Source organism: Osmerus eperlanus, chromosome 25, assembly GCF_963692335.1.
Source record: "Osmerus eperlanus chromosome 25, fOsmEpe2.1, whole genome shotgun sequence".
Lineage (NCBI taxonomy): Eukaryota > Metazoa > Chordata > Actinopteri > Osmeriformes > Osmeridae > Osmerus > Osmerus eperlanus.
The window spans coordinates 7,611,638-7,631,246 of NC_085042.1; the positions used below are offsets into that span (position 1 = coordinate 7,611,638).

Genomic DNA, 19,609 nt, shown 5'->3' on the forward strand with positions numbered 1-19,609 from the left:
CCGGAACAATAGATTTTTTCGATAGCGATTTGATCCAATTGCCCGCTTCCTGAGCTGAGCCCTCTCTGGTCCTCCGGCTGTGTGGGGGGAGAGATGACGCTCAGTCAGAGGAGACAGGGAACAAGGAGGCAGTGACACGGCGCTCTTTGTCTTCCTGCTCCTCTTAGCCGCCTGCTGTCTCTGGAGTGTGTGTCTCTGGCGCTGGCTTCCAACCACATGGTGGATTAGGAGGGGGGGTAGTGGGGGGGTGGTAGTGGGGGGGGGGGGTGTTGCGCTTCCCAGGTGCTCCCCTCAGCCAGGGTTCACCATTGTTTTGGCGCTGAGGGGGGCACAGCCAGTGTTCACTCTCTGGGGGCTACTGCTGCCAGGTGACCTTTGCAAATATTGACAGAAAATAAATTCTGCTTCGATCAGTTAGCTTTGGGAGACCTTGGCGGGTCGATGCAATTAGATGAGCAGGGTGTCGATCTGAGCCCGGCCTGCATGCGGGGAGCACCGAGCGGGAGAGGGGAGGTGAGGAGGGGTGGAGGAGGGGAGGGAGGGGAGAGGAAAGGTGAGGAGGGGTGGAGGAGAGAGGAGGGGAGGGAGGGGAGAGGAAAGGTGAGGAGGGGTGGAGGAGAGAGGAGGGGAGGGGAGAGGAGTGGAGTGGAGCTGTGGGGGGTCAGTGCATTGAACAGGAATTTTGAAAGTTGTGAGAGTAACAGAGCTGCAGTACGTGATTTACCAGACGCAGCTAAAAACAGAGATACCTCCAGACAGTAGGCACCGCCCAGGCCTGCACACAGTCCATCCTGCTCCATATGATCAACCTTCTTGCTCATTTACATTACGTCATTTAGCAGACGCTCTTATCCAGAGCGACTTACAGTAAGTACAGGGACATTCCCCCTGAGGCAAGTAGGGTGAAGTGCCTTGCCCAAGGACACAACGTCATTTATCTCAGCCAGGAATCGAACCGGCAACCTTCTGATTAATAGCCCGACTCCCTCACCGCTCGGCCATCTGACTCTCTCATTTAGACAAGCGAGAACACAGAAGAATGTCTTGTGTCCTACGAACGTTTCAAAGTCAAGTAACACTTTAAAAAAAAACAGACACCGAGTTGTATGCGATGCTTGGCCGTGTGCATAGTCCTGTTTGTGTTCCTGTCAGAGTGCTGGTTGCAGTAGTGGATAACCCCAGCGGCACACATTAGCTCAGCAGGACTCAGGCTTTATGGCTCTCCCGCTCACACTTCAGTGATGAGAGTGAACAAGCGGGCAGGGCAAAGGTCAGCTGAGCCCACGGAATAAAGCGGGCACAGGGGAGCAGCAGAGGTGCAGTGCAGATCACAGGCACGGCTTCAACTGGGATGATAAACGAGGCAACTGCAGTCCTAAACCGGAAATGATTACAAACAAAAAGAGGTATATATTTATGTGTTTGTATATATATATATATAAAGAGAGAGAAAGAGAGAGAGAGAGAGAGAGAGAGAGAGAGAGAGAGAGAGAGAGAGAGGGAGGGAGGGAGGGAGGGAGGGAGGGAGGGAGGGAGGGAGGGAGGGAGGGAGGGAGGGAGGGAGGGAGAGGGAGGGAGATAAATAGAGAGGTGTGTTGTTTTAAAACCACAAACTAAATGGACGGATGATCATTTAAGAGGGCAAGCAGTCATACATGTGTAGCTACAGATGGACTATGGCCTTTACAGCAAATTAAAAAAATGATCTGACGTTTATCTCTTATCTGAGCGCACGATCATACACAGTTCAAACATCCTCCAAAAAACACAGAGAAGCTTGACCGACAGCTCGTATAAAAAAAAAAAAAAAAGGGTTTCCAGGTGCACCCAGGTGTCGAGGCCCGGTGTTGCTAAGTGAGTCTGCAGGCAAACCGGAGGCAGTGCAGCAGGCAAGGGCACTAATCATTTTTCGTCCGCAGAATTCCCAAATAGAAATGGACGTGTGTGATGAAAACGTCTCGGCCCCTCCACACGTGTGCTCTATAACAGGATTACCAGTTGCCCGCCTGATGCCCCGCTCTGTTTTCCTGTGCTGTGAATGGCTGTGTTATTGCTCACAGGAAGTTAGCGGTAATACGTGGCGAGAGACAAGTAGCTCTTTATGGCCTGTGATTATTCGGTTTGAATGAAACGAGTGATTTATGTCCTTTTAGCTGGAAAGCCCTGTAACTTCCCTCTGCTGTGTTTTTGTCTGAAGAGAGAGTGAGTGGAGTGGAAGTGACATAGGATTTGGCGTGGAAATGTGCACTGTGTCCCAGAGTTGTATTTAATATAGCCGACATGGAAAACATACCTCCTCACTACCACCTCCAGCACAGAGGAATCAGCTCAAACACTGAGCTAGTCCTGATGCGAAATACTGCACTGAGCACATGCCTACTCATCTGGGAGGGAAACCACCCGATGTAAGAAAGTACTTCACCAAGAAATAACATCAGTGGGTGTTTGTTAAAGCGTCCACTGTGGTGGAGAAATTGTGTGATTTATGTATTTGTTGTGCTTCTCAGTGCATGTGTGTTGTTGTTGTTGTTGAGGAGGGACTGTTCAGCTGTGCTCATCCTGAGTGGCTCCTTTGTGTGCAATGTTGTAGACATACTGGTGTGGATGAGGGCTATTGATGCATATCATCCACATGGATGACTTGGCCCCCCCGTCCAGCGTCTCCAACCAAGATGGCCACATTTATCCTCGGCTTTCACACCATTAAACCCAAAATACACAAACACAAGCTGCTCTGGACAGCGACGCACATTTCTCTTCTCTGGTAAAAACCCACACCTTTGAGCTAGTCACACTTGTGTTTAATAGGAAACCGTTTAGGCCGTAAAGAGAATAGACACTAAAAACAACGTAGTGTTTTCTTTCTCGCCTTGTAGAAAAACCGGCCAAAATATACAGTTAGAGAGAGAGAATGAGATGGTTTCAGTGTGTACTCCAATGCTTCCTGACTTACTGTAACAAGGCCCGAGGTTTAGTGTCTGGTAAAGGGACTGGTCTGATTGCCAAGCTATTCCAACACAACAGAGCAACTAATCTTCTTAGCTGGAATTCAGAAGCTCGTCATATCTTAATGAAGCCTTAATGAGCTGTTTAAAATCCCTGAATTGCAAGGAGATTATTGAATCGAAACAACCCTTCTAATCTCACGTTTTAGTGGGCGCACAGTAGTTACTGTAGATTGGATGTATTTGTATCCATTAATTGGACTGAATTGTATAACTTTATCGATTATTCACGTTGACCTCTTTTCTCTGTGGAACTACTGAGCCAGCGGTCATGGCAACCGTACTTTGCACCTTATTACAATGTGCAAACCGATCTACAAGAGAACCAACAGACCTGAAACAATCATGGATCTAAAAATAAACTGACAAGGTGTATTAAAGGACTCTGAGTGCGCCTGTTTTAAAGTCTGAACTGTGATGGGCAGGAGACTCTGCATCACGCTGTTCAGCACTATCCAGATGGGCTTAGTATCCTCTTAGAGAAGAGAAGTGCTGTCTCATAGTTGAGTGTGTGTCAGGGTATGGATGTGGCTGTCATGTTTCCCCTGAGGAGGCAGGCCTGGGTCCTGGCGACACAGAGCCACCCACAGGAGAGGCAGGGCTGGGTCTGGGCGACACAGAGGCACCCACAGGAGTGGCAGGGCTGGGTCCTGGCGACACAGAGCCACCCACAGGAGAGGCAGGGCTGGGTCTGGGCGACACAGAGCCACCCACAGGAGAGGCAGGGCTGGGTCTGGGCGACACAGAGCCACCCACAGGAGAGGCAGGGCTGGGACTGGGCGACACAGAGCCACCCACAGGACAGGCAGGGCTGGGTCTGGGCGACACAGAGGCACCCACAGGAGAGGCAGCCTGGGGGCCAGTCCATGCCCACAGGGGACTCCCCACACCAGTCATACTGTACACACCAGCCAGAGATGTGGATGCAGAGCTGCTAATCGCCCCACACTTTTAGTTCCATCTAATTTTATATACGTGCGCTGTAATTAAAGTTGCCATGTTTGCTGCAATAATGGAAAGATTGACACATACACATATGTTTTCTTAAATTTACCTTCCACCTCTCCTCCTCCTCCTTCTCCTCCTCCCCCTCTCTCCTCCTCCCCCTCTCCTCCTCCCCCTCTCCTCCTCCCCTTCTCCTCCTCCCCCTCTCCTCCTCCCCCTCTCCTCCTCCTCCTTCTCCTCCTCCCCCTCTCCTCCTCCCCCTCTCCTCCTCCTCCTTCTCCTCCTCCCCCTCTCCTCCTTCCCCTCTCCTCCTCCAAGGTCTGAGTATCCGGGGTGCCCAGGAGGAGGACCCGCCGGACCCCCAGCTCATGCGGCTGGACAACATGCTCCTGGCGGAGGGCGTGTCCGGCCCGGAGAAGGGCGGGGGATCGGCGGCAGCGGCGGCGGCGGCAGCAGCATCGGGGGGCGCGGCCGACAACTCCATCGAACACTCGGACTACAGAGCCAAACTCACCCAGATCAGACAGATCTACCACACGGAGCTGGAGAAATACGAACAGGTAGGAGACCCGCGCGGATTCATTTCATTTACCCGATACTTTTGATCCAAAACAACACCCTGGACAGGGGAGGATTTGAACTTGCGACCTTTCCGGGACTAGCTATCCGTCTGGTCGGGCATTCAACAGGCTCCTCATCGTCCATATCTCTTCTGGTATCTATCATTCATGTGTCTGGAAATGTTGCCAGTGGGATCAACCACAACACCTGCAACGTCCTGAACAGACCACGATATCTCCAACATGTTGCGGAACATGACAAGGCCCTGGGGAGCAGTGTGGTCATATCTGGGAAACGAGAGCACCATCGGCTCCTTCTCCCAGCGCTCTGCGCTGACACAGATGCATTATGGGACGACACGCGAGGTTTACCCATGATGCCTCGGTGCGCCAGAGAATTAGACTAATTTCCTCTCAGCACTCTGAGTGTAGAGGAAGTAGCTTGGTCTGGAGGGAGGGCATCTTTCTTAAGGGGGTTTCCACGTTTTAATGATCTAAATTCAAATACTTACCACATTTTATTCAGAGTAATGAGCTAAAGCACACACTCCATAAATGAGTTATTCTAATTAATCATGTATGAACTACCGGTTTAAACAAAAGCTGTTTAAACTCTCTCAGTGCCAGAGCCAAATTGCAAATCACCATTTGCATTCATAGATGACTTCACCTGCACAGTCGTTAAAGCTCTCGGCAGTTGGAGAAGCACTCCTGGTGCCCAGAGCCTAAACAGATACGGAGAAAAACAGGCACACTGAACACAAGGACAGGTCTTACAATCATCCCAAAACACCCCCAGCAGCAAACACGTGTCAGGAAGTAACTTTGGCAACACTTGACATTAATGTTCCATCAACTACCATGTAACTCTCACAGCAGTTCTTAAATAACAACACTGTTGTCACTACTGGTAGTGCCATGTAGTTGCATGGTAGGTAACGTAACCTTCACATAAAGTGTTGCCAGGGTTACTTCCTGAGGTAAACAGGCTCGTCGGGGGTCGCTGAGATCCCCCCTGGCTCAGACACTGAGGTGACGTAACCTTCACATAGTGTTGCCAGGGTTACTTCCTGAGGTAAACAGGCTCGTCGGGGGTCGCTGAGATCCTCCCTGGCTCAGACACTGAGGTGACGTGAGTTTCTCCTGCAGGCGTGTAACGAGTTCACCACCCATGTGATGAACCTGCTGAGGGAGCAGAGCAGGACCAGACCCATCTCCCCCAAGGAGATCGAGCGCATGGTGGGCATCATCCACCGCAAGTTCTCCTCCATCCAGATGCAGCTGAAGCAGAGCACCTGCGAGGCTGTCATGATCCTGCGCTCGCGCTTCCTCGACGCCAGGTCGGTGATTGTGTGTGTGTGTTGTGTGTGTGTGCGTGTGGATAAGAGCGTATGCTAAATGACTACATGTGTGTGTCTCTGGACAGTATGTTTTTGTTATCCCATGACCTCGAACAAAAAAAACAAAAAAACAAAAACGATTTGCGTCCGGATAGGATGTTTAGCCCTTCTGTACCCCACAGCCTTTTGCATGACTCTTCCATTAAACGCATGTGCCATACATTAGCTCAACACTAAACAGCATCTGAGAGCATTTAGGATGAAGCAGAGTGGGTGTAAACTGGACCTGTGTGGTCGCAGAAGCGAGGGTCAACAGCAGGTGTTCTGTGCTGCAGTCATCACCGCCAGTTTGGTAGACTGTAGCAGTGTGGAGAGAGAGACAAAGAGAGAGAGAGAGAGAGAGAGAGAGAGAGAGAGAGAGAGAGAGAGAGAGAGAGAGAGAGAGAGAGAGAGAGAGAGAGAGAGAGAGAGAGAGAGAGAGAGAGAGAGAGCGGGGGAACTTAAGCCAAATAAGCAAAGCACAAGTACATTTGGTCGTGTGAAGTGCAGTAAACAAGGCAAAATAAGCGAATGCTCAATAACATGATAAGTAGGGCCCTGGGGACAGAGGGGATGGGGGGGAGGGTGGCAGGCAGGAGGGGGAGGGCAGGCAGGCAGGCGGGCGGGTCTTGTTAGAGTAGCTTTGTTCCTGCTGGAGTTCCCCGGGGTTGTGGCACTTCAGGAAGGGTGCTCAGCTGTGCATGTCCTGATTTCTATAATGCAGGGAGATGCTGTCCGACTGGCTGCCCTCCCAACAGGGCCTGGCCGTCCACCGGGCTAAGCACCATTACACGCCTGGACTACACATCTAGAGACCAACAGACCACATTAAACTGGGCATAGACTTCATTTGTTTACATGTTTATGTGTGTGTGTGGGGGGGTAATGTGTTTGTGTATGTGTGGAAATAAATTGGTAGGGGGAAGGATGGTCAAGTGTGTGTTGGTTGAGGATGGTGCCGGGAGCCCGACACAATATTGTTCTCCTGAATCTCCCAGACCTCCATCCCTCATTATTTTCAGCATTTATGTGTGAAAATTATCGTGCAGTTTGTCCGATCCAAACGGATGAGTTCATGCTGGTCCTTGCTAACAAGCCCCGGGCCCTTTCTCTCATTCTGTCCACCACCCAGGCGGAAACGGAGGAACTTCAGCAAGCAGGCCACGGAGATCTTGAACGAGTATTTCTACTCGCACCTCAGCAACCCCTACCCCAGCGAGGAGGCCAAGGAGGAGCTGGCCAAGAAGTGCAGCATCACAGTCTCCCAGGTGGGTGTCGCTCGTCTGTCTTAGACTCAGGATCTGGAGGGTGGTCAGGCTTCAGTTCCTCCCAGCTGGAGGGGCGGCTAGGCCGCTCAAGCACAATGTCCTTACCTAACCCTGACATTGAGTTGGGGTGTCACCTCAGCCGGGGTGAGGCTAGTCAGTCAGAGCAGAGGCCACAGGGAGCGGGAGGGGTGGGAGGGGGTCATACTGGTAATACTCAGTAAGATCCTCCTTAGCCGTCCATGCTAGCCGTCCATGCTAGCCGTCCATGCTAGCCTTCCTGCCATTTGCTTTCTCATTTCCATCCGCCATGTGTGTCCTCGCTGTCCGCTCAGCCAGCCTGCTAGCTAGGTCAGCAGGAGGGCTCTACGTCCTCTGCTCTGATAGGCCACTGCTGCTGTCAGTCTGGTCTCTGGCACTGAGTCCCACCAATCCATACACAGCCCATGCTTATAACAGGAACTCCCAGGTGTGAGGCTGAGATGCCTGTTTCCAGGGACTCTGCCAGCTAACAGCAGGTGGCGCTGTTTAAAAGACCAGGTCATTTCATGTGACTCTCCCGCTTTTTTTTTCCGAAAGCCTCTTAGTTGGGTTAACCTGAAGGCAATAGTACCCCTCACACCGAACCCCCACGTCCAAACCAAGTGCCTTTGTTTGACTGCCTCTCCATTGTGCTTCATATTTTGTAGTAAGTACATAGTAATTCATGGTTGTAGCCACTGGCCAAAATTTTTAAAGTAAGATTTCTGATGATCTATAAAATAAGAATCGATCTTTTAATGTTCTCTCTTTTTTGTCTGTGGGGAGGGGATGTGGAGGGGTATTTTCTAGTGCAGGAATGAGGAGTCAGAAACTGTAAAAGACCATTCTTTTTTGCCTTCAGGGGGTGGGGAGCACCATCACAGTATCACAGGTATGTCCTGACTTCTCCTGCACCACTGTTGATGTTCTCATTCTCTGTACCCTCCCTTGGTTTCTGTATTGTGCACCTTCACAGTCCGACACCGCACACAGACCCCACCCCCTCCCAGCCTCACCACAGTGGACTGATATCCCCCCTTTTTGTGGATATCCTTCTGATGCCCAACTGCCCAAATGTATAACACTGGACAAGTCTTGCAGCTTCACTGCAGGCTTGGCTGATCCACCACAGGATGCGCTACTGTAGCTGTGTCTTCTGATTGAAGCTAACAGGGATCGAACTTTGTGTCCTTTTCATAGACGGCTAGTGTTTATTTCACGTCATGACATTACACACACCCACCCACCCAACCCATGTTCTGTATTTGCTTTGATGGTGTCACATTTTGTTTACCGTCACGCCCATCATAAAAACTGCTTTCACACAAGTTTTCTTTTTGTATTTGAATTTTTTTTGTTTTGACTTTTGTCGCAGCGGTAGTAATGTCCATCTCTCCACCTTGTCCTGCTCGAGTGTGCTTTGTGTTCGTTGAAGAGAATCCAACCCGGAACTCCAGTGCTCCCTGAGAGTCACGCTAAACAGGTCGCTGCAAGTTCCCACGAGAAAAAAAACGGTCTGTGGAGAAAAAATAGGGCTTTTAAGAATTCACTTGAAGTCATCTCAAACCCCATTAGCAGGGCTCCCCTTGAAAAGCTCAGGCCACTGCAGGCATTCATATTGACTACTTTCTCAGTGCTTCAGTTCGTTGTAACTAAGTGAGTATACTGTAGCGAGGGGCTGTGACTGAGCTCTATGCAGAGTCTAAGTCCTAAGTACCTTTTCTCAGAGCGCCCCAGAGCCTGAAACCTGGAGATGAAGTTACTCTGCTTCTCAGGGGGATCCGGCTGAAATGGGCTGGTTGTCAAACTGTTGTCTGTGCCTACATTACCCAGCACTACATGCTCCTGTTGTATTCACAGAGGCTGGAATTAGTGGTGTTTTATGACTAGTGTGCAATTGTGTGAGACTGTGTGACCAACAACATATCCTGAGATTATTCCGCCCAGCGCAGACGGGTTTGTTGGTACCAGCGATGGTAACCGTGATGTGAGGGGATCTCATGGTGTTGTTCGAGATATTACCTCACTTCACAAGGCAATGGGCCTCTAAGTGCAGGAGACAGGCTTATTATTTCACTCTGTCAGGTTGCATGCAAGACAGCTGGCCTCCCAAACGATGGCGTGGGATTGGACGGTCGTGGTTTGTATCGGGGGTTTATGAATGTGTCAGGGGCCATAATTGATATAATCTCCAGGCAGGGTTGCTGGGAAGGAACGCTGCCCCCCCTCCTCCCCCCTCCCCCCTCCACCCTCCGGCACAGACGTGCAGCCCTGCACATTGTCCAGAGAGAGACTCTCGGACTCTTAGCTCACAGACCGGGGTCATAGCTTGCCATCCTCAAATGAGCGACATTTATCAATTTTTCAGATCATTATATATTTAACAGAAGGATGTCTTGAGCTGAGGTGTTAAGTATTCATGTTCCCTCCTCTATTATTTATAGCATTAGCAGCACAGCCAGAGAGACCACCTTCATCTGGATAATAAAAGACCCCCTTGCAGATCCCCTGTAAGGCTCCCGTTAAGGAGTAGCGTCACACATATGTGATTCTGAACATTCCAACCGACTATTTTCCGATAGACAAAAACTATATTACAAATGCTATAGTATGGCTTCAAAATTTACAATTAGGAGGCTAACAAGTAACACTAGCAGGTAGTAGCATTGCTACAAGTATTATGCTAGGTTGCTAGGTAACGGAAGCTAACTAAAACTAGCTAGCTTCCGTTTTGGAAAAATAACTCACTCCTTAAAAGGTTAAGATAGCGTTCCAAAACCAGTTGTATTTAGATCTTTGAAACACTTCATGCGTTCTCTTTCGAAGACGAGAGCAGTGTGTTGACCCGGAATGGGGTGGAAATGCTAGTGAATGATTAAGTCCAGTCGTATGGCCTCTCCCGTGGGTCGCTGAGAACCACCCTGGTGTCGTGTTCTTGGGAGGAGTTGTTGCGTGGTCATTACACAACCACTCCCTCTGAAGCTGCGTGCTGAGGTCAGGTAATCCACTCTGAAAACCTGGATCTCACTATACAGAGCAGCCAATTAAATGCACGGCCTACCACAAGATAAAAGGGAATTAGTTCTGTGGATTGGGTTGTGGTCTCTAGCATGGTGCCTGCATTTACACAATGTTTAGCTGAACCCGGGAATCACTGGAGCCAGAGTTCAGTGAGCAGGAGAGAAATGTGAGGAGAGCAGGGAAATGGCCTCGTAATACCCTGGGTGTTAGAACAAGAACTCTAAGGGCTTGCAACACCATACAGTGGCAGGATGCAGTCATAGCAACTCTGTCCCACATAACTAGGTTCTGATCATGTCAGGTAAATGAAGGTGTTTGCATGGAATTCCATTTCCTTCCATTCCAATCACGTTATCAGAAACAGAGCAGTTTATGGATCGAATCTGTGTTCTGTTCATTAGCTTCTACTGTTGCACACTTAATCCAGCCTATTACTTTATTTATTTGACACTTAATATAAGATGATGAAATATCAAGTGACAGAAAAAACTGTATTTTGTTTAGACGGTTTGCAAATTGTGTGGCTCTACTCGCATCTATTGTGAAGTACTGCTCGATTAATAGCTAAGGCGATATCGATCCGAAAGATATAAAAATGTTTGATTGTACAAAACATAGTGATAGAAATGCCAGCACTAAGATTTGCTTGATCTATCTTAGTGCAGTGCTTTGTGATCTATACGCTAGATACCCTTCCTGCCCTTAAAATCCTCCCTAAGCAGGTTAAGTAGAAAGGATGGTTGCTAGTGCTTTCATTGCTTCCAATTAAACCATGCTTGTTAGTTTAACCTCTAGGTAAACCCATCAAACAATTGATGTCAAGGAAACCCTGCCAACACAGGGCCTCGACTGAATAGTCATTAATTTTAATTGCCTATATATGAAAGATTTAGAAGCACAGAGACATGCGGGGTAGCAATGATCTGATGCCATGCCGTTGGATTGCGGCAGCAGAGTGGCCAGTGTGCTGGAGGTATAAAACTGTAAGCATGGAGGTGGAAATTAAATATAGCGTCATTAGGTGCAGCTGGTCTCGGAGCAGGCAGACAGAGGGACCTGGCTCAGTGACAGGACGCTCATTTATAGTACCATCACAAAACAACCATCATCTCATTATTATTACTGTATCATTGCAGAGCCAGAGCCAGGGACATTCCCCCCGAGGAAAGTAGGGTAAAGTGCCTTGCCCAAGGACACAACGTCATTTTTCACAGCCGGGAATCGAACCGGCAACCTTCTGATTACTAGCCCGATTCCCTAACCGCTCAGCCACCTGACTCCCCTAGGTGTTCATTCAGAAATGAAACGACTTTCCTGCATTTCCTCTGAACACACACTTTTCCCATTCACTTACATTAAACTCAGTTCCGCACTTAGACTACATTCGTCTACATCAAGTGCCATGCCGAACAAGTGTTTCCTTAACAACTGGCATGGTACGTATTGTAATGAAACGAGATGAACTTTGTGTTGTGGGAGAAGATCAGCCCCTGGTGTGTTGGTTTTATCTGGAGACAAACAGAGAGAATGTCAAGCTCCCATCCATAATAACGCACAACTGATTCCCTATTACGGCTTAATTAACCGGTGTACCCAGTGGACATTACTGCGTGGGCTGGGAATTGGGTACTTGATGAAGCCAAACGTGACATCTTGAAGCAATCACACTGCTGAGTGCACAGTGTCTGTCTGAGGTTCTGACACATAGGCTCCCTCTATGCCCCTCCCTCAGGTCTCCAACTGGTTCGGCAACAAGAGAATCCGCTACAAGAAAAACATCGGCAAGTTCCAGGAGGAGGCCAACCTCTACGCCGCCAAGACCGCCGTAACGGCAGCCCACGCCGTGGCCGCCGCCGTGCAGAACAGCCAGACCAACTCCCCCACCACCCCCAACTCTGGTAGGCACCCCGCACCAACAACACCACCACACGCGGGCCCAGAAACTGCCACCTACCCACAGCCCACCTCACATCCCCCCCGAGCTCCAGGAGACTTCCCCCCACAGCCAGACCCAGCCCCCGTCACCTCCCCCCCTCTCATGCACCATCGTCCCAGGCAGACAGGCAGGAGTGACAGGCTGCCCCCCCTCCCCTGCCCCCCCCCCCCCCCCCCACGCCTGGGGATCACACAGTCTCCTGGCTTTCAGACAGTTGATGCCGAATAAGACAGGCAAACTCATGCATAAAGAGAACGTTGTGAACCGAAAACACGTGTATTTTTGGCAAAAAGACAACAGTTCAGAATGATGTCACTGGGGTCTCATGGCGTCCCCCTGACTCTCCTTCAATCCCCATTTTTGTCACACCGAATTCCACAGCATATCAGAGCGTTGAATTCAAGACAGATTTTTTTTTAAATTGGAGAGGGGGGGGGGGGGGGATGGGGAACAGTTACAGCACATAACTGTGTGAATACACCAACCTAAAACACTGCGACTGCAACCTACCGTACTGAACACTACAGATCACATATGCTAACATCATGCTAAGCTAACTTGTAAAATGTACAGTGTAACTGTGATGTGTTAGTGAGTGGGGCTGTGACTGAGCTACAGAGGGGATACACCAAAGCCTTGAAAAAAAAGTGCAAATATAAAGTATGTAGTAGCAGAAAATTAAGGATTCTAAGTACACAGTTCGAAGTTCGAGTGTTTCGGTAGAGCGGTAGAGATGTGGTAAAGTTTCATGAAGTAGTACCCCTCTCTCTTGATCCCAGGATTCCAGATGAAAGATGAAGAATTTCAGCTGGACTCTGCAGAGAGCAAAAACAGTCTTTTAACCAACATGTTCACTGGTACTGCTCTTTTAATAAGCTTTTTTATTGTCCTTGTCCTTGCCATGTTATGTTGTACCCCCCCACTGACACTAGATAGGCCGTCAGTGATGTGGAAATGCTAGCAGCCTAGTCCACCAGCCTCACGCAGACTGGCTCCCGTGTCATGTGATTTCTGTTCTGTTTGTTGACCCTGTCTGTCTGGTGACAGTCTGCACACCCCTCAGAGTTAGTCCCGGCCTTGATTCTCCTATCTATCTTGTTTCTCTTCCTTCCTTTCTTTTTTGTTTACCTTTGTTTTACTTTGTAGCGTTGCTTGTCTCTAGGATTCTTTCTCTTTGTGTTACTGGGTGATGTGTGTGTGGTAGTGTATGTAGGTACAGTATGTTTGTTTGTGGGTGTGTGTGCACATGCTGTGTGTGGTGTCTCTTTCCTGATAGCTGTCTGGTTATTCAGCTACTTACATCTTCCCTTTTCAGGTTCGTCAGGGTCATTTAACCTCCCAAACTCTGGGGACATGTTCTTGAGCATGCAGAGTCTGAATGGGGATTCTTACCAAGGGCAACAAGTCGGAGCCAATGTGCAGTCACAGGTAGGACCCACGCTCAAGGCCAGGTCCAGCGCTTCGAGCCGTCCTTGTCTTGACTGTGTATGGACCATCCACAGTGTAGATTGAAGTACAGTACATAAGACCTGCTGGCCGTGCCTGACCAGGTCCCATTCCCACTGTGAGGTCTCCACTGTAAAAGAGGACCTCCCTGACTTATGCTCCTTGCCATCTGGGCTGAACACTAAAGTGTATACTGACTCGAATTCGCTTTGGATGGAATATCCTGGCCTGCTAAAACGATCCCACCCCATTGCTATCAATATTTACACATCTATGCTGTTATATTATCAAATAAGCTTCCGATGGTCGATTAATTCGTCTTTGAGTATTTTTGAACAGACTCAGTTTTGTGAGTGCATTTGGCTTTGACTTGAGCTCTTGGGTTGGTATTGGGTTTATGGTACTGCGTTTTTCCCTAATTCTTTCCTCTTCCTATACCCTTTCCTGTCTTTGTTACGTGTAGTGTTGTGATGATTGTGCTTGTCCTCCCAGTCAGTTGTACTTTAGGGCCACATAAACATTTAAAAGGTTAGCGGTAGCTATGGTGACAGTGATTATTATGTAAGCGCTTAATAGTTATTAGCTCCTTATCTGCAATGTATCACTTGTGTGTCATTCGTTATTCTATAGCTTCATTATAATTAATGTCAATGTACTTTGTTACATTGCCACTCAAAGTACTTTGATTGTCACAGTTTCTTACGTATACAAGTACAATTGTTGAATATGTACATGTAGCTACATACTACCTTCACCACACAGTGGCCATGAGTAAAGCACAATTTGAAGTAAGTCTTCGACTCATGTGGATAGGCTGGTTAGTGTGTTTGTCTGTGTCTCCAGAGTGCTTTCCCAACTGGGCCATGTGCTGTATGTTTGATTACGTGGCATTGAGCATGTGTATAAGGACTATCGTCTCTTGAGAAAGTGAGCTGACAAGCTTGCCCGCATTCTCTCTCTCTCTCTCCCGTTGTGTCTCCGTTCAGGTGGATACCCTGCGACATGTTATCAGTCAGACAGCAGGATACAGTGAGGTTCTGGGAGGGAATACCATGTACAGTCCACACGTAAGTACTCACGTGTTTCTGCTCTTCGAGATGTAGCCTAGATGTGATTTGGTGTCACCGCACGATTGTTGTGTTGCACTGTTGAAACAATTTTATGTTCATGTATTTGTGCTTGCGATTAAGGCTAAATCTAAACACTCATTTGTTCTCTTTTCTCTTGTTTATCCTCTATACAGTGTAGTGTTTTATGTTTATGTTTGACGGTATCACAAACCAAAGGTACATTTAGTGAGAGGTGTTGTAAAACCAGCAGCTCGTACCGTATCTCTGCTAATAAACCACGTTCCACTAACCATCAGCCGGTGATGTTCTGTAAGTTCCTGAAGCTGGGTGAAGACACTGATGACTGTGTGCAGGTGTTTTCATTTGTAGATAAAAACGGAATCAAATAAATCACACCCAGATCACAGCCCAGACAAGAAAAAAAAAGAAAGCGCATTTTGAGTTTAATAGTTTTGGTTTTATAATAAGCATGTCTCCAGTTGGATGGAAATAAAAAGGTCTTTAGTTGGGTTTCAATTCGCTGTTTTGAATGCTTCAGAGGCTCTACCATCATGATAAAATCAGAGCCAGATAGCCTGCAGGCTCTTCCTGGTGTGAACTCTATCTTCCTTGATGAGGGTTTATATGGTATGCTCTTTTTTAATATGGTGCATAAAATAAAGCCATCAGAGTAAAGATTAATTCATTGACGTGAGAGAGAGAGAAAGAGGGAAACGCAGAGGAGAAATAAATTGTTACTGACATCTTTCTCTCAGCCATATCAGAGAACAAAATATTCGCATTTTCAGTCTTTATTCTGCCGTTACTGTGACAACAGTGTTGACAAGGCTTTCTTTCACCTTAGAATATCTTTCCTGCTGGCTAAAATTGCTATTGAGAGGAAATCTCTTGAGGTAGTATGTACATTTCAAAAGAAATATAGTTGATCAAGTATAAAACTTCAGATGTGCTTCCAGATACAACCATATCATATAGAATATTTAAAACAATAGGCTATATTGTTTTTACATTTCTACTGAGGATGACCATTACACAGTGCATTGGCTTCATCCTTTAAATTGCACTGGAAGGGTTCAGGCTAAAATTGAACAGACACTAAAGACTATTGTTTGTTTTCAAAGAGCTTAGTGTCATCTAGTGTTTGTGGAGGGCCCTTTAGCCGTGAGCCTTTTAGAGGAAGTGTCAACTTCTAGCAAGCTCAAATGAAGTGCTTCACACTCTCTCAAGGTTTCTCACTTTCATGCTCGGTTTAAGACAGGGTTCACTGAATTACCACAGCACACAAAATAAACCTCACCGAAAAGTCAATACGTCAAACAAGGCATCTGAGAATGTACTTTTGTACATTCGGTACAACGTTCTGAGTCTGAGGAATCTAAATCGTAGCATACAGCGTACATATACCAAGTGAGGAAAATAATAATAATAAAATGATATTGTAGAATGCTCCGCATGGGTGCCACAGCTCTTAGCGTACCACACTGCAAAAGGGATTGTTTTGAATAATGAAGGGCATCATAGATAAATTAGCATACGCTAACCTTTTGCTTTGTTCATGGTGATGGAGGGTATCCAGCAAAGGCTAGTTTCTGCCGCGAGCCAAGCCCAGTCAGGCTGGCTCAGACAGGCTCTCTCTGAAAGGCCGTGGCCTGTCGCTTCCACTCAGCGTCCCCCGCCTCACCCAGCCCCAGCCTTCCTCCTTCCTGACTGACATTAGAATATGTAGCGACAAGCTGTCTGCCAAAGCTGAAATCTGATTAGACATTGATTTCAGGGATCTCTCCTATTGGTTGAAACACAAGGATTTTTTTCTTATTCTTCCTCCTCCTGGAGTCACATTTCTTATGCTAGTGTAATGCAGAAGAATGCCCACCGGCTTGTGAGATCAAAGTACTGGATCATACGAAACATCGATTTTTATTAATTAATTCACAACAAAATCTATATTCCTTAATCCATCCTAACCGAGAATAAACGGTTAAACTCACTCCTCAGAAGTATAAATAGAAATATGGCATACTGTGGCGTAGCTGGCTTGTTGATTGGTTGAAATCATCCGGGGTATGCATGTCAGTGGGAGGGAGCTGTGTGACACTACGACACCTGTTAAACTTGCACAGAATTTCCTCACATAATATTTAGCCAAATTTCTCAGCATAAAACTACATTTCCTTCATTAAGGATGAAAGTTGTAATTACAACTATTATTTACGTTTTGTGTGGTGATTATCTGTATGTTCTCTTTCCAGGCTAACGGATGGCAAAATGCAACCTCTCCATCTTCTGTGATTTCCCCGACAGAAGGACCAGGGAGTGTGCACTCTGATACTTCCAATTGATCTGTTTCCGCTGCGCCTGATCTCTTTGCTGGGTAGCCTGGACATTCACAGACTGGCCAACCAGAAAGGATGTTTGTTTTTTTTTTCAAAAAAAGAAAAATTGTGTGCTGCATCCACCAGAATCATCTGCTTTCCACACTGTGGCTACATGGTTGGCTCTTAATGTTTTCTTGGTAGTTTATTGTGGTATCTCGATCTTCATAAGTCTTGCTACTATGATTCACCATCTTTTCTTTGTTTGTTGTAGGGGGTAAGCACATTGATGTAAAGTTTAAACTAAGACCCAGACCTTTATAGTTTACAATTACGCTCAATATCACTTTCCTGGAACAGAATGATACATGGTCTCTCGAGCTAAATATAGCCTAAGTGCTGGATAACATTATGTGTTGTCGTATATATTTTAATACATTCTTGATTTGCAATGCAATATACATAGCTATATATCTTTTTTGTCATATCTTTTTCACTTGCTTAAAATTTCCTTGGCTCTCTGGATGTTTCTCACCTAGGCCTACCAGCTTCTAGTTAGCTACCAAGCAGGGTTTTTTTTTGTCAAACGCAAGGACTGAAGTCAGCCAGTGAAGGTTTAGCTCCTGCACCTCCATGTGACTGGGGTTGTCATCTCACTATCTTCTGTTGTTTTACTTTCTGTGGTTTTCCTTACTGCACATCCAGTGTTTTACAGAGCCTTCGTTTAGTAGCACGGACGGTCGACTTGCATCAGCCTACAGACTTGGGATGAAAACCGCTATGAGCTATTGTTTTGAGAATAATATCGCAACATCTACTGTTTCGAATATGATGTGAGGTGAGGAAAATATCAATTGATATTGTTCTGTATTGGGCTAATCATGTATTTAGTTTTTGTTTTAACAGTGAAGCCAGCCACTTTCATTTTGACACACATATGGATACCAGTCACCTAGCATAGGTTGTATATAATATAGCTTAAGAGTATTTATACTTCTCACCAATCAATACACGCCTCTATTACCTCATTCAAACTCATAGAAACCAATAGATTTTCAACATGTCTTTAGCTTAGAGTGCTCACTTACTACCTCTAAACGATCTCACCGTCATAAGTTTTTGTCCCCATTATTTAACATTTTATATGTAGTTACGTTAATAACATCTTGTAATTACATCTTGTAATACCGTAAACTCTTTTTCTTTTTTTTTCATGTAATCTAATGTAAATTTTAATCTTTTAAGAAAAGAAGGTTGCTGTGTTGCAACGTAAAAATGACAAAAACTAGAAAAGTGATGTTGATGATATTAATACTACAGTATAAATATGGACAAAATGACAACAAAATAGGAAAAAGAAAATTGTTGGTGAACATTTTGAATAGGGAAGGGGAGGGGGAAAAATGATGATAAATTAACCCTAAACAGTAAAACTGTTGTACATACTGAAGAACATTTTGAATGTTGCTCATCTTGTTACTAAATCACGCAAAAAAAAAAAAGATTATAAAAACTGTAATGCATAGAGTGGTTTCAGTATTCAGAACTGTACATTTCAAGCTCTGTTTGACAGGGTTCAAAGTTTCTTTCTCTTTTTTTGTATTGTATGTGATTCTGAGACTGATAAAGTCATGACAAATGATTTGTGGCAGTGATTCTAATGTATTAAAGATGTTTAGTGTTTCTTTATAACCAGACTACACCCTTGACTGAAAAGTCTTCCCTGTGGTAGTTGTGTAATTTCAAACATGAATAAACCTTTTGCTTTCATGATAGGAGAACTGTTTTTATTTCACTAAACACATATTCATTTGTAATGTATAGTTGTGTATTGATGCTGTGAATATAAAAAGCAACTTCCAAGAATCGTACCGCACTATTTAAGTGTAATTTAATCTCATTTGAAACTGTGGTTGGAAGCTGAAGACTTAATTGAGCCTAGTTTCGAGGTTACTATGGACCAGACATACTTTGTGCAATTAACTGAAATGTCAGCCGCTTCTAATTCAAGTTATTCAGTCGGTATGTGGTGGAAAGGCTGTTTCAATGGGTCAGTGGTTACCAATTTAAAATGGGAATCGACATCCATTTTCTTCTACTTTCTCAGTGGCCTTCCTAAAAAGTATTTATTTTATTGTTTCTCTGAAAAGTTCGGAGGAGCCATTACAACAAACACCATACCAACTTGCTTGATAGATGTACTGTTCAGTACTGTTTCAATTAAATAGTCCCATATCCTCTTCATTTGTATGCAACACTAAATGCTTTACATACAGAAGACTCATATTTAAAAACACGAACAAACACGTATGGGTTCCAAAAGGACATGTCTAAAGGACCTTTACGAATGAAGACAGAGAGAGACTGTTTCAGTAGTCTCTAGGTTCATTAAAGGCAACCGTTTTCTAAGTAAAATTTACCATGAAAAGCATGCATCATTAAATATGGAAATCGTGAATTATATTAGCAATCTGTGGGATCTGAGCTGACGCCAATTAAATTAAAGAAAGATATCATTTATTTTATTAAGGTAGAGTTCATATTCTGTTAAATGTGAAATTTAATTTTCTAGTCATTTGATTTATAGCTGGTGTGGTACAGTACATTGTTCAAAGACCCATGTTACATTTCAATAGCATAGTGTTGTTT

General features: G+C 46.0%; 1 protein-coding gene across 8 annotated transcripts in view; it reads left to right on the plus strand.

Annotated features, from left to right (window-relative positions):
- The window catches only part of pbx3b (pre-B-cell leukemia homeobox 3b), a 61,116-nt gene extending 42,386 nt beyond the window's left edge, over window positions 1-18,730 (plus strand). For 3 of the 8 annotated variants that reach the window (XM_062451664.1, XM_062451665.1, XM_062451663.1), the window contains 9 exons: window positions 4,269-4,510; window positions 5,660-5,850; window positions 7,022-7,157; window positions 8,038-8,067; window positions 11,929-12,094; window positions 12,912-12,989; window positions 13,448-13,560; window positions 14,565-14,645; window positions 16,898-18,730. In XM_062451664.1, coding sequence (XP_062307648.1) covers window positions 4,269-4,510; window positions 5,660-5,850; window positions 7,022-7,157; window positions 8,038-8,067; window positions 11,929-12,094; window positions 12,912-12,989; window positions 13,448-13,560; window positions 14,565-14,645; window positions 16,898-16,987 — 1,127 coding nt within the window. In that variant the 3' untranslated portion in view covers window positions 16,988-18,730. The remainder of the gene's footprint in view (window positions 1-4,268; window positions 4,511-5,659; window positions 5,851-7,021; window positions 7,158-8,037; window positions 8,068-11,928; window positions 12,095-12,911; window positions 12,990-13,447; window positions 13,561-14,564; window positions 14,646-16,897) is intronic. The other 5 variants (XM_062451667.1, XM_062451666.1, XM_062451669.1 and 2 more) reach the window with 5 other exon arrangements.
- The last annotated feature ends 879 nt before the right edge of the window (window positions 18,731-19,609 follow it).